At 38.1% G+C, this 14,901-nt stretch overlaps 2 protein-coding genes across 2 annotated transcripts; one reads left to right on the top strand and one right to left on the bottom strand.

Moving 5' to 3' along the window:
• The first annotated feature begins 2,594 nt into the window (after positions 1-2,594).
• Positions 2,595-14,709, top strand: LOC106618932 (uncharacterized). The gene is made up of 6 exons (XM_036362307.2): positions 2,595-5,652; positions 7,511-7,889; positions 7,966-8,498; positions 12,772-13,130; positions 13,200-13,389; positions 13,609-14,709. Exons 1-6 carry the CDS (start codon positions 2,985-2,987, stop codon positions 13,770-13,772), a joined length of 4,293 nt encoding a protein of 1,430 aa, XP_036218200.2. The 5' UTR covers positions 2,595-2,984; the 3' UTR covers positions 13,773-14,709.
• LOC106618933 (uncharacterized) lies at positions 10,396-11,651 on the bottom strand. The gene is made up of 3 exons (XM_014236862.3): positions 11,162-11,651; positions 11,014-11,100; positions 10,396-10,716 (listed from the first exon to the last, which is right to left on the bottom strand). Exons 1-3 carry the CDS (start codon positions 11,545-11,547, stop codon positions 10,443-10,445), a joined length of 747 nt encoding a protein of 248 aa, XP_014092337.1. The 5' UTR covers positions 11,548-11,651; the 3' UTR covers positions 10,396-10,442.
• Positions 14,710-14,901: the final 192 nt, after the last annotated feature.

Here is a 14,901-nt window from a genome sequence, read left to right as displayed (position 1 = left end):
CTCGATGGCAAAATTAAATGCATATGCTCATTGTTGCAACGCTAATCATTTATACAAAAACGTAAATTACACACTTCTACTCAGGGAGAAATTAATCGGTTGTGACGCTTGAAATGGTTAACGGTTAATTGAAAGCTCGTGAAATCCGCCCACCAAACCGCAAAACGTATGAGAGTGCACCAAGTTTATTAATTTTATTGCAACTGAAGTGGCATTAATGCAACAATGGTTCATACATTTGGTGGAAATCGAAATGTGAATAACTAATAATTGAATACGAAAATTTTTTCGCACAAGTTAAGAATGACCACAGATTGCTCCTATTGTGATATGTGTTTATAAAATTCAATTTATGTTAAAAATGAAAAGTAACATAGCTTTCTATAACCACCGCATTTAATCGAAATTATTGTTTTTAACCATTTTTATTTGAAGTTTAAGTAGAAAAAATATATATTTCTGATTTTTTAACGAATAATTAAAGTTTCAAAAATAAATCCAAAGTTTCCAATAAACACACGCTTTAATATAAGCATATGCTGTACCGAGTTACCCATCCAATCCTACTTTCGATCCTCCAAGCTACAGTCGATCAGCTTTTGGATTTGTATGAAAATCCGAAAAAATGCTAAGATTTGAAAATGTCAATCTTATTTAGAAACCTCAAATTTACTGTCGATCAGTTGTTGGACTTTTAGGTTAGTAAATCCCGATTCCTCACTAAGAAGCTGCTCAGTCGTCGGAACGGCTGATATCGGACCACATATAGCTGCCTTACAAACTGAACAATTGGAATCAAGTGCTTGTATGGAAAACTCTTTCATTTGACGAGGTATCTTCACGAAATTCGACATGGATTATTATTTAAAACAACAATGTAATCTCCGAAGAACTTATTCAGATCAGATCACTATAGCACATAGCTGACTCGCTCGGAATCAAATTCTTTTAAGGAACCTTTTGTATTTGTGAAGGGCATTATAGATTCGTTGTTGTTTTATATGTTAATATAGTGAGATCTTCGTCCTTTGGAGTTTTTAGATTAAGGGGGTTTTTTGTTAAGGTACAAGTATTTTCGTGGGATAGTAAATATCAAACACATAGTGATTTTTTTAAACAGACCCATTTCCTAAACTCATAAGTAATCACATCTAGCAGAGTCTACAGTTATTTATGCTAGTGGTGGTCAAAAGATCTTAAGCTCTTAAACATATATTTTTTTCACTTGAGAAAATTCAATTTAATCTCTTATTTCTCAAAGTCTAGATATACAATACCTTTATCCTTTCGTTCATTTTAGACCAAATGTCACATCTGCTGATAGTTTGGTTGGTAAAACTTTGTGATACTCTCGTCTTCTTTCTGTATTCTCTTCAGAAAATAATTAATTACTTTAAGAGGAGCAGTGATTATTATTAATTTTTGCTACACTTAAAAAATAACTATTTTTCAATTGATACGGGTAGGGAACTCCCAAAGGACTAAAGAAATAAAACGCCTGAGCAGATATGTTGTAACTCAATGTCCAGCTATAGGAGTTCCTGTGGCTTCACAATGGATTTTCATAAGCAGTGTGGTCTCAATATAATATTATAACAATATAGACAACTAAATCTGAAAACGTAAGCGGCCAATGGTTTACATCCAACGGAAACCATTTTGCTAGTTTCTTCTAGGCACGTTGGTTGATATAAACAGCCTTCGTGTCGTGTTAAGGTTACTTAATCGAGAAACAAGATCTATTATGATGTTCTTTATCTTGGCTTTGATCAGTCAGTTTTAATGTCAACTATATAATATAGTGGGCCGATCTAAACAATTTTCAGATTGTAGTGTTGCCTAAGAGAATAATTTATGCAAAACTTCGCGAAGATAGCTTGTCAAATAAAATTTCTATATGTATTTCCATATAAGGACTTGACTTTCATCTATCGGTTAGTATAGCAGCTATATCCAATAGTGGTCCGATATTGGCGGTTCCGACAAATGACCGAGTTAATAACTTAAAACTTGGGGACCTAGTACGCGTATATTCAGACCGACATGGCTAAATCTGATTAGCTTGTCACGCAGTTCATTTATATACATTAAAGGATATCCGACGTTTCCTTCGGGGGGTTATAAACTTAATATACACTGTTCAGAATATAAAAACCTGGAAAATTACATACGGAATTCGTATAAAAAACGAACAAAGTGAAAAGACCTTTGCATTCGGTATAAGAAAATATCACTTTCAAGTTGTGTACACGCAACGGTAAATAGAACTTCGAAAACGGCGAAAAGTATTTGTGACTCCACCACTATGATTAGATCAACAATTTGTAATGGTTCGATTCATATCGACAGCGACGACAATGGCGACGGTGGCAGAATGTCGCTAGTGCTTTCATGTTCCAAGTGACACAGTGAGACGTTAGAAAATTCAAATTGGCGTGTGCCATCGGCAACTGTCATTATACTTCTGGGTGAAGTAGTTGGAGCATACATACCTATGCCTGTGTGTGTGTGTGTGTGTTGCGGGAAATGAACCCTCCGCAGTTCACCCGGTTAAAAACGCATTTAAACACACATGGAAGTGAGTGTGCTGTTTTTTCTGCATACATATATACATATACTGAGTGCATATATGGCACTATGTGTGCGTGTGATGGCAAGTAACTGTGGCTGCGGCTGAATTTCACTTTAGCGCTGCGCGCTTGCGTTATTCGCATGTGAAACGGTGAAGCGAAAGGTGGTCCAGTTGAAAAGTTAGCAATTTTTTTTTGAACAAATTAAAAGAGCATAAGTGCATAAAATTTTCTTTCAACGCAAAAATTGGCTTGTGAAACGATGTGGCGCAAGAGCTGGTGCCAAAAGTGATTATCCTTGCTGCATGCAAGAAAGTAGCAGTGAAAGCAGTGAAAAAATAAATAATTAAAAATTATTATCATTTGGAATTTCAGCAAAAGCTAGTGAGAGAAAACAAAAAAAACTGTGAAAAAATGTTGTGCTTTTTCGTGGTTACAAAGTTACTCATGCTCAAACTGCTCCTTGCCAGCATATCCGGTTTACGCGCTTACGATTTCGGCTATCATCCGAGCGCCGAGGAATTCGATAACTTTGTGCGCGAAACGAAACGCACTTGGACGCGTGATATGCTCGCCAACGAACACCGACGCGCGTGGACCGCGAAGCCGCCTTACCGCGATGTAATCGGCAGCTTCGTGCCAAAGTATAAACTCAATGAAGAACGTTTAAATGTTGCGACGAAATATGACGCTTCGTGGTCAGGACATATGCAGCGTGTCGGGCGACCACTAAAGCATTGGCATGAATCACCAAGCGTCGTGACGGCAGCGCATGCGCTGAACGGCCAGACTGTAGGCTCGACTTTTGATTTCAATATGTTCGATGGTCAATCGGGTTCAAATGAAATAAATACGTTTAATTTGCCAAGTGTATCGACGTCCACAAGCGCAACTCAACACAATGCGCATATTTCTTCCACAACGCAACCACAATTGCCTGTGCATAATCTCAAAATGCCGCCAATCAAGCATATTTTGGGTAGTGTCAGCGAAATTGCATCGTCCAGTGAAACGCTAAAACCGACGCAACATAACACGAATCAAAGCTTCGCAAATATCACAAGGAACCACAACACCAAACAGTTTCCATTATATTTTACCAATCCCACCACCGGCATCATATATGCGATTACAGAGGTAGGACACATGCCGGATGCCATAAGCACATTACCGACCTCCAACAACAGCATACCGATTTATATCTCGAAGGAACAATACGAACGTGACTTGTATCTACAACGTAAATATTACGAAAGTAATTGTGCAGCCCCTGCTGCTGCAGACAAAATTTCGTTCAATCCGAGCGTGGCCACAACCATCATCTCGGCGACCTCAGCAGGTTCGAATAGCAGTATGCACCCACAAATTATACGCCTGCAAAGACCTTTAAGCACGCCTATATCCAAAATCCCAACCTCCAAGTTGCCTACACACTTACACAAACCACCACCGGTTATGGTGCAAACCGAGTTGACGATCAGTGATCAAATGCAGTTACCAACACGGAAACATAAGACTAAGCTCAAGCGCAAGAATAAGAAGAAACCAAATAGACCAGGGCGTAAGCCTAATACACATTTACCGGGTCTCAAACAGAGTGAGCTGCCGCGAATCATCAAAGGTGTACGCGCATCAACATCGAAACCCCAAACAAGCACCGAGAAACAACTAGTCGCCACACAGCTGGAAAAGCCGAACTTTTCAAACGGTATATTTAGCAAGAGCGTCACATCTCAGGAGCATCGTTTACACAAACGTTCCGTTACAAATATACGCGCCTATGTAAATGAACCGCGAATTATGGCAATGACAGATCAACAACTCATTAGTCAGGCTGCTTTGACCCCGACTAAAGAGAGAAACAACGTCCAAACGATAAATAAACCAACGAAGACAGCGATAAAAAGACGACCCAGAATTAAGAAACGTCGTGCAAAAGTGGGGAATCACACTGAAATACAAAAACTAAGCAATAGCGCATACAATCGTACCAATTGGGGGCTGCCAAAACAACCTGACCGAAGAGGCAATTCAACTAAGTTAAAATCTAAGCAAACAACTAATATTACAAATCAAACACTCAGCCACAATGCTACAACAGAATTACCAACATTAACACTGACCACAACTACACATAGTAAAGCTAGGAAGGAGAAAACCAAACATAGAAGAAAGAAAAAGAAGGATAGAATGGAAAAAAGAGGTGAATTCAATCTCTTCGACTTTGACCCCGACGAAGATGATGATGAGGACGATGAAGAAGATGATGATGCTGGAAAAATATCTCATCGCAACGACGACGAGGACGATAGTGAAGATGACTCGTATGAGGAGGATGAAGAATCTTACTACGACTATGCGCAAACTAATAAGAAACGAAAACGCGGCAATCATAAACAACAACATAAAGAAGACAGCAATTCTGCCAGTTTTGAGCTGACCGAAGACTACACAGAAGAAACAGCAGAGCAGACAACAGATGTAAACAAAAACTCTATTGTAATTGATGATGGCAGTTCAGCGGAGCCCAACGCCGATTTTGGTGCAATGAGTTCAGAGGAAACTGTTATGTACAGTTCGTCCACAACAACTACAATGAAACCAGTTTCGCATACTAAGTCCGTTACCAAGAAACGCATACGCAGACGTCCATCGTATAGTGACGCATCAACATCCTACGAGGATTACGAGGATGATGACGAGGCTGGCGTTGGTGGTGGTATTGGCGGTTTTTTTCGTATGATCTTCTATCCAGTGCAAGTATTTATGAACGGTGTTGCCGATAATTTCGGCAGTAAAGAATCTGAAGAGGAACAATACTTATATCCGACTTATACCACTTATCACAATGGTATACAGCGGATTGAGAGTGATGAGGAGGAAGAGGAGGAACATACGAACTCCTTGACCAGTTGGTTAAGTTCATGGTTCAGTTTCAACAGACGTAGGAAGAATATTGGTAGCACAACACCACTACCACCACCACCACCGCCGACACCTACTGAGCCACCCAGTTGGTTTGAGTCGTGGTTCAATTTCGGCAGCAAACCAATGCCTGAGGAGACAGGTGAAAATGATGACAGTAAGTGAAAATTGCTAGCTGAATGTGCGAGTGTTTTATTGCATGAACATTTATGTCAAACAAATGAAACATAATTGCGGTGGTCAAAGTGTGTTTTGATTACTCTCTTCACTTGGATGGTTGACAATTTAATTGTGAGAAATTTTTACACTTTGTGTGAAACGGTGGAGTTAGTTGGCAAGTCCATCGGATGACTAGGAAAATTATTTGTACCTATATTTACTTTTTGTTTCGTGTCTTTTTCGCTAAAAAAAAACTCGCTCGTTAAGTCGATAATAGCAAAAGTCTCTCAACTTCCGGTAATAAACTCACTGTTAACATTTTGACATTGTATTTGCAAATGCGGACACTTGTTTAGTTAATTAAATGAAGTAGTTACAATGCAAAAATTATAAATTTTGAATTCCGGCAAAAATAATATCTCCACAATTAAGGAAGTGTACTTTCTCTGCTCTCATACCCTCGAGGGAGGTATGGTGGGAAGGTGTCGCTAGTGAGAGAATGGTGAATTCAAAGAAGTGACTTTCCACACCATTAGTAGGGTGGTGATACTAATTGAGATCGTTAATCGTGCACTCGAGACTAGGCTCAGGCGCACTAACTGTAGAATAGGAACAAGTAGGAGGACCGCTGTTTAATTGCGGTTTACTACTGGATGGTTGGCCCTTAAGTGACTTTGGTAACCGCTGGTCTAGCAGCTTTATGTAGTTGCAAAATCCTTTTTATCCATGATACTAAGCAAATTTGATTGAAAAATATGTAAAAAAATTAGGCTTTTGTTTTCAACGAAATTTTTAGTCGAAAACTTTTACTTTAAAATAAATCGATATGGTTCTAACCTTCCCTCTTTAATCATATATCTGGTCATAACAGACGTCATAAGAGATATGTATACATTTATCTATCACTGAGAGCTGCAAGCATCATTGATTTGAAGACTCTAATGAAACCAGAACTATTTCATTTCCATTTTTCTCAATTGAGCAAATATTGAGCGATTTCAAATTTGTCTCATCTTCGAAGGACCCAAATTTACTCAGAGTTTTCATTATTCAAGGTTGTTCATGAGCTATGGGTAATATAGTATACTTATAGCTCATGAACAACCTAAGTTAGATTGTGATTCCATAGGTCTGAAGGGCTTGATAAATCCTATGGGGATAGTTCTTTGCAGTCTGTCCAACTGTGAGAATCCAACTAGCTAACTTGCTAACAGCCTCTCTGCAGCATTAAAGAGCAACATATGTGTTTTTACATTTCGCTTATATTTGGGTTCCAAGTCAACTTCTTGTCAAGCTATACAGCGTTGAGCGCTGATAGCCACATTTTTACCAAAATTACTAAATAATTGATCATATGTTATGGAAGTTCAGAAATACTTAAAGACAAGTAAATTTCCGTTTATTTTCATAAATGTGCAGCAATTTCATAAAATTTAAGAGAGGCTTTTTTCTAAACATGAGACATCCATCATGATATCTTAGAAAAACTTACTTTCCACTGAAGCAGAACTAAATTTTCTTTACTAATTACAAGGCAGGGGTCGCAGAAGATCGCAACTCACTTTTACGGCAATTAAATAGTTCAGCCAACCCGCCTTAAGCGCACCGATTTACATACAAGTATATAAACAAAAAACGCAAAAATTTGAATCAAAACAAAACGAAATATATAAATTACACTCAAATTCTTTCTTTAGACCAGCACTAGTTTGTATGTACATTTGTATAACCATATATAATTATCTTAACTGCTGCCATTAAATCTGCATCAATGTTACGCTTTCTTGTTACATACAAACCCACACATACAAGTACACCTCGCCCCTCGCTTGACACGAGTTTCTCTTTCGTTTTAGAATGGTTCTTCGGTTGGTTTGATACGAGACCCAAGCGTCGACGCAAGATGACTACCACAACTACGACCACAGTACGCACACCCGATGCACAAGTGCCAATTTTGACGATCGTCGATCCGCTGAAAAATCCACAAAATTGGATTGGCATTTTAGCACATCACATCATAAATTCCACCGCAACGGCAGTTACACAAAATCCGATTATGAATGCGATCACCCAAGCCACTGTTAATCCAGATGTGCCGCGCATGATAGATTATGATCGATATCAAATATGGCGCTTGAAGCCGTTGGACGATACACAAGTGCATGTGTTGGAAGAGTACAAGCAAAGTGAAGACGGCATAAAACTGCAGTGGTTGAAGGGCCCCAGCTTGCGGTGAGTATATAAAATCTTGATTATTTATTGATTAGAAACTAACCTTTCATTACACCTCCACACACTCGGCGAACAGCGGTCTAACAGACGTACTGGTGCCACCGAAACAATTGATCGACTTCGAGGCTAGTCTCAGTTTCGAATCGATCGCGCATGAAGTGCTTATTTACGATGTCGGCAAGGCGATCGTTTATGAGCAAGCGCAAGAGCAGTTTCACTTCAATGCCGCTATGCGCCCGTTTAAAAACAATAAGAATCAACAGAAGCAGCAAGCAATGACTATGTCATGGCATAAATACTATGAATACGATGATATTATCACACATTTGGAAATATTACGCATGCGCCATCCACAACTAGTCGAGTTAATACATATTGGGCGCTCATATGAGGGACGACCGTTGGTCATAGTGAAGATCGAGTCCAAAGAGCATGCCGCTAGTGTAGCTAGTCAAACGGAAGTGGCACACAAAAAGTTAAAGAGTAAGAAACAACCAAAAGAGGCGAACTCAGTGTTCATTGAGTCGGGCACACATGGCCTAGAATGGATCGGACCGGCCACATCGCTCTGGATGATCAGTGAACTATTACGATTGATCAAGAGTAACAGTGAGTTTATAATATAAAATTAATTAAACATTGCAGGTATTGAAAAAATTAGAAACGGCAATATGTAGGGCAATTAAATTTAAGTTCAATTCTAATGTGACACTGTTTTGAAGATAAGTTTGCGTTATAAGGCGGCAAAAAATGTTTTTTACTCTTTTGAAAAGAGTATGAGGCTAATATAATCAAATACCATCTTCTAAAATATCGATACTGACTCACTATCTAAGGTTCCTTTGTGCCTCAATCGCTCGTCTTAATTTTACTGTTTCCACGTCAATATTGAATTGGTGCCATTATTTTTTAATCGACTTTTTGAAATTGTTATTTGTAAAATTCGGTTATAGTAATAGTTCTTAGTCAGTTATTGTTCCGGTGCTTTAGACTCGACTGTCCTCGAAGGTATTCACGCTCCTACACTGCTCAGTTCGTCTGCTAATCAGTCAAAATAAGGTTTTGATTTTGAAACCGAGGTACAACGTAAGATAACCAGCCCTTATAGTATTTTAGTCATTTTTTATTTAGTAATTCACACCAAAAAGTTGAGGTTACGAAAGCTTTGAAGCATGAACTCTTCAGTGTCCACATTTTCGAATGATTCCAAATGGATATAAATCAACTATGACATATTTAAATCTTTATTATCAATGCTGCTAGAAAACCATCCAGAAACACTACGCTAATAATCTTAATAGCCAAAGGTATGCTATAACTTGATTTTACCTTGCACACAGTAGGGTCTAATTTTCAAATATGGTTTAGGTTAGGTTAGTCTGGTAGGCTCATAGACCACGCATAGACTATTTTTGATCCTTTGAGATAACAGATGGAGTGCTGTTATGCTTTCAAGGAGGATTAGTCATCTTTTGGGATGACGCGAATTTCAACAGGCCTCACTACCGCTGTCGATTCAGAGTAAACTTAGATAGAAATGGTTGGCATAAAGGGATGGTAGCTACGCGCAAAACATTAGACATTTGTGCGGATGGCTCGAAAATAGCGGACGGAGTTGGTGCGGGGAAATACTGTCTGGAGTTAGGCATAACGCAGTATATTTCAAGCAGTGAATTTTACTATTAAAAAAGCCGCGGAGTTGGCCTCTAATATGGTACATTAGCAGGCAACTCCAGAGGTAACATTTACATGGGCAGCCAAGCTGCAATCAAGGCACTAACCTCGTTTCGCATATCAGCCATAAGTGTCTTAGGAAGCATAGCAGCAGTCGAGGATGCACTGGCTCACAAAGGCATCGAGAGCAATGAGAAAGTGGACGAGTTTTCCAGATGTGGTCTACAGCGGTCATCCGAAAACTTGACCTACATTGATAAAGCCATGCATTGTGTATAGCATACTATAAATCTGGACAGAAGCATAGCAAGAAAGGTGAAAACTGCAAAAGTTAGTAAAGCTGTAGATCAGAAATACACAAAGTGGTACTCGGTAGAAGGGACTGCAAGAAAAGAATTATAATACTCACTTGTCACAGTCTAGTGGAGGCACACGCCTGCAGAATACGTCTGACCGATTGAGAAGACTTCAAGAAATGTTAAAAACAAAGCACCAAGGTGACAATGGAGTATCGCTTAGGTATTTGTCCCGCATTGACAAGGCAACGCTTGAAACTTTTGGGGGCACGACGGTATGAGACACTGGAATTCCAAATAAAGATGTCTAAAACTATTTACATCGTTTAAACCTGAGGTTTTAATTTCGAAAATTTTGATTTCTTATAAATTTCGAAATTTCAATTGTTTTGGAAAGACATCTAAAATAAATTGTGTTAGAGGTGGTATAGAAAAGCTTGATCAAGTTATACTATAATGACCATATCTAAAATAGGTATCTGATTGGATTTTCCGAATTTTGCCCACCTAGGTATGCTTAAATTGAACAGTAAATACAGACATTTTTTATTCGTTTAGTATTCGTTTAATTTTTGCTGTAAATTCATTCATCTTTCAGAATAAGACTGCGTAAATAGAGAAGCAATGTGGGCGGCTGTTTCATTTCGAGTGGTATGGCATATAATTTGGATTGTTTGTATATTTCATGTGCCTTGTCATCAGTTATAGTCACGGTAAACTCTTTAGTTTCGGTAACACAATGCGATCCCTTGCATGGAGTAATATGTTTCTGATATGGGGTACCAGTCATTAAATAGGTGAAAATCATAGTTATAAGCATAAAACTTGTTATAATAATAACAATGAGTTGTGTTTTCCTTAAATGGGGAAAAAAATAACATTAGTTAAAGACAAGATTTGACAATAGAAACAAATATACGGCAATATATCAGAATAGCGTAAGTCGACTTAAGTTAATGGAGACATATTCACTAAATCTAACCAACTTTTTCGAAACCTGATGTTGAATCTCATATCAAATGATGTTAAGGAAGCGGTTGTTTTAAAATAAGAAAAGATTAAACATCGTATCCATTCAACTTCGACCATAAATAAAAATTCCCACCTCAGCTAAAGTCGACGTAAGCTACAATAACATGTGGCTTAATACAGACCTATTCGAATGATAAGTTTTCACGCATAAAGCATACGTCCATTCGCACATTTTCAGCCAAAACAGTAGAAGAGCTATAATTGTGAAGCTGCGAAGAGTGAAGAAAAAGTTAGCTTGATATTCGAAATCCAATATTTAGCATAACATACGCTATGAAACTAATTACGTTGATCAAGTAACACATAAAGTTGCCATTTGTGTTGCAACAACCTTTGCCACTATCACAAACTTCTGCTTTTGAGCTACAACATTTCTTGACTTCATCGGTGTCCTGCTTGCGCTGCTGCCGAATCGGCTGAAATTTTCGTTTATACTTCGGACCAATGTTGTATGGTTGGCAGGCACAGTTGCTGTCAGCATCTTGTGCATATTTGAGTGAAGGCCGTTCAGGCGGCGTGTCGGGCAGTTCATTGTAACCACCGCTGGCTAAACGCTCCTCACGAAAACACACACACTTCTCACATGGACACGCTTGAAATTTGCATTTCTGTTCCCGTCTATTTGCATAAGTCATTGCAGAGCTTCCGCTAAACATTACTGTTAATTTTGATTTTATTGCATTTTAGGCGAATTCCAAGATGAATTTGATTGAAAAATAATCTGACATAGAGATCAGAGGAGGCTTGCTACACTTTACAAAGGTATACAATAAAATATTGAAAAGGGGGCGATGGCAATATGTAAAACACAATAGGGTTGTATGTAGAGTAAACTATTAACAGAGAGTAATGCTGACCGAAAAGCTATAACTTGATAAGACAATATCCGCCTATAACTTTACTCAAACGTCAAAAATAAAATCTGAGTTTACACATCTTTCACAGAATCTTCCTCTTCGGTACTTATGCAGAGTCTTGAAATATATAAAATTATTTACAACATCGCAATTTTTACTGTCGACAGTGAAGTGGCAAGCAGAGTATTTATTCAATAACTGGAGCTATTTCTTCTTTTCCTGGTTCATAAGCTTTAATAAAAGACCTTAAATTTGACCTCTCTAAAACCTCATTTAAAAGGGATTAATACTCAGAGCAGTAAAGCGTTAAATTTCTATTCTGACTGATGTTGCTCCAGGTCATGACGAAAACGGCTTTAAAGACAAGAACTAGATGGTGACAATTGACAATCCATTCTTTTAATATATGAGCTAAGACTTGCAGTCTTGTAGCTAATATCTAATCAAATGTATATTTTCTGGGCCAAAAGGCTCTTCAAATAGCTCGCCAGTAATAGATCATCTATTTGGGCATCTTCACCAACATCTTCCTGAGTATATCCATCGCCTTGTCTTCAATTGTGTATTCATTCTCTGGGTGTTTCAATGTTGTGCCCATTTCGAAGGTCAAAGAATAATTTTCTATATAACTTAGCTCTTTGGACGTCAATCAACAGATATATATTTTTCATTATTTTACGGCCTTGAAACCATCTGCGAGGCGCATCGTGTTTAGTATAATTTTTGTTCCAATCTAGTTTGTCAAAAATCTAAGCACTTCGTACTCAAACATATCCGACTCGTTTTTTTCGAATACCGTTTCCAATCCTATGGTTTGTTTGGTAGATGTGTGAGAGAAATAGAAAATATCGTCTATCAGTCATAACCGTAGTTAAAGTTCCGTCATTCCCTAATCATATGTTTGTTGTAACACATAGATTAGATTTATACTTTCAAGACCCCACGACATATAGGATCGATTAATTTCTCCTATTGATTTTAATAATTTTAAACGAATATAACACACTTTCCATTAACTTTTAGAGACAACCGTTGATAACGAGTACATAAAAAATACCACCTGGTACTTTATGCCCATACTCAATCCTGATGGTTATGTGTATAGTCATAAATATGATCGCTTCTGGCGGAAAACTCGTTCTCGACATATCTCACGTCGTAATGGTATCATCGACTCAGCAATGACTTGGCTGCAGCAAAAGAAGGTAGCAACACGGGTTTGCTATGGTGTGGACTTGGATCGTAATTGGCACTACCAGTGGGGTAAGCGGGGTAGCTCAAAATCAGCATGTAATGAATTGTATGCTGGGCCAGGACCCTTCTCCGAGCCCGAATCGAAAGCGCTATCGGATTTTCTAATAGATTATCGTAAACAAATTAAGGTGAGCACGGATATATTATATTATTTTAGAGGGCTTCTTTATTCGCCTGCACTCTTTACTTTGCTTTAGATGTACATTTCATTACAAGCCTATGGTCAGATTATTTCATATCCAATGAAAGCGAACACTTCATTTAACGCCGAACGCATCGATGACTTTCTCGATGTGGCTATGGTGGGAACGGATGGATTGCGTAAGCAAGGCAGCAAATCACGCTACAAGATTGACTCGACAAGTGATCTGGTAGAAAATCGCTCAGGTGAGCAGCGATATACATATTTGTATAGAATGTATGATCTGGTAGAAAATCGCTCAGGTGAGCAGCGATATACATATTTGTATAGAATGTATGTTATATATGTATATTATATATATACATACATACATACATATGTATATAGATAAACATTTGTGTCAGCAGGAAGCGTTTTTGTATTACTTCATCCAATTCGCTCTGACTTTTACTCTTTTCAAACAGGTTGCTCTGACGCATTCGCGGCTTATGAAGTTGGTATACCCTTCAGCTTCACGATACAGTTAGCTGACAATGGTGTGCATGGCTATCTGCTGCCCAGCGCCTCCATAGAGCCAACCGCACGTGATGCCTTCGAAATAATTACAGCGATGATTGATTACATTTGATGGCGGTCCGGACTCATGAACTAACTATATAGCTTGTAACTGTGTATATTTGTCTAATTTGTAAATATTTATGTGTATTTATTGAATAGTAATTTTGCTGTGTACTCTTAATGAGAGAAAGTATGCGACTTTAGTAGAACTAAATATTGTTTTATAAGTTTTAACACAAAATCGGCCTAAGTCTATTTACATTTAAACAATATGGACTTTATGTACTGGAACCACGATTCTTCTACGATATGCGATAAAATGACGAAATAATACTCTATGAATCTAATTCTTTAGATTCAGGCGACAGAAGCTTGAGAATACAGATTTAATAATGAAACAACGGCTAATCGTGTAGCGCAGATCTTCAAAAAAAATTCGAAAACTTAAAATATGTAAGATAAACTGTTCTCAAATCACATGACTGGATGATATCGTAGAGTCATGCATGCGACCACATAATTTGTAAGCGATATTCAAACGCAAACATTTACATTTATATTCTAGAATCAAATTTTCCACAATCCGACTCCCGGCTTCATTTTTCCATCGTTACCAATACTCATATAAAGTAGAAAATATGTAAACCAGCAGGATCTCTAACAGCAATCGGCGGTTTTTATTAGTCCACCCTAACTCTGAAGGTAACTGTTTTTCTGTTATGCAGGTTAGGGTTATAGTAAGTTTTGTGGTTGAATACAGGTCAGCAGATCACATTTAGGCAAATAAAGCGTATATTTTATTTCAAAAACTCCTGAAAATTACCTAACACAATTGATTTCGGAAACAGATGGCTAAGCCCATAATGTAAAACACAAGGTGTTCTAACCTTGACCTCACAATCTCGGAACAGTAGAAGCGCTGAGATTCGAAGTCTTCTGGATAACTTATTAGGTATCAGACCGGGCCAGAAGGCGATTGTCTCACCTTTTCTAAACTCACATGCGAACGGAATTTTGACAAAACAACTGCAAGAGAACCACGGAACTTCAACGCACTACCAGTCTGCTAAGACATTCCGCTATGATCAAGCATCCAGAGGAACGGTCGGAGAGCTCCAAACAAGCATATGTGTCCGGATATTGGAGGACTTGAGTTATGTGCGATTTTTAATGCTCTATCTAGGTAAAGCTTTCTATAC

The sequence above is a fragment of the Bactrocera oleae genome, chromosome 5, assembly GCF_042242935.1.
Source record: "Bactrocera oleae isolate idBacOlea1 chromosome 5, idBacOlea1, whole genome shotgun sequence".
Classification (NCBI taxonomy): domain Eukaryota; kingdom Metazoa; phylum Arthropoda; class Insecta; order Diptera; family Tephritidae; genus Bactrocera; species Bactrocera oleae.
Note: the sequence above shows the minus strand (reverse complement) of the source record. Positions and strands in the feature narration are given on the sequence as shown.

Bases quoted from the DNA above. Each gene is read 5' to 3' on its own strand.
- LOC106618932 (XM_036362307.2), top strand. From the start codon at position 2,985: ATGTTGTGCTTTTTCGTGGTTACAAAGTTACTCATGCTCAAACTGCTC. The intron at 7,890-7,965 runs GTGAGTATATAA...CTCGGCGAACAG, and splicing joins TTGAAGGGCCCCAGCTTGCG to CGGTCTAACAGACGTACTGG. The intron at 13,390-13,608 runs GTGAGCAGCGAT...CTTTTCAAACAG, and splicing joins TCTGGTAGAAAATCGCTCAG to GTTGCTCTGACGCATTCGCG.
- LOC106618933 (XM_014236862.3), bottom strand. From the start codon at position 11,547: ATGTTTAGCGGAAGCTCTGCAATGACTTATGCAAATAGACGGGAACAG. The intron at 11,101-11,161 runs GTATGTTATGCT...CACTCTTCGCAG, and splicing joins AACGTAATTAGTTTCATAGC to CTTCACAATTATAGCTCTTC. The intron at 10,717-11,013 runs GTCTGTATTAAG...TCCCCATTTAAG, and splicing joins AAAACTTATCATTCGAATAG to GAAAACACAACTCATTGTTA.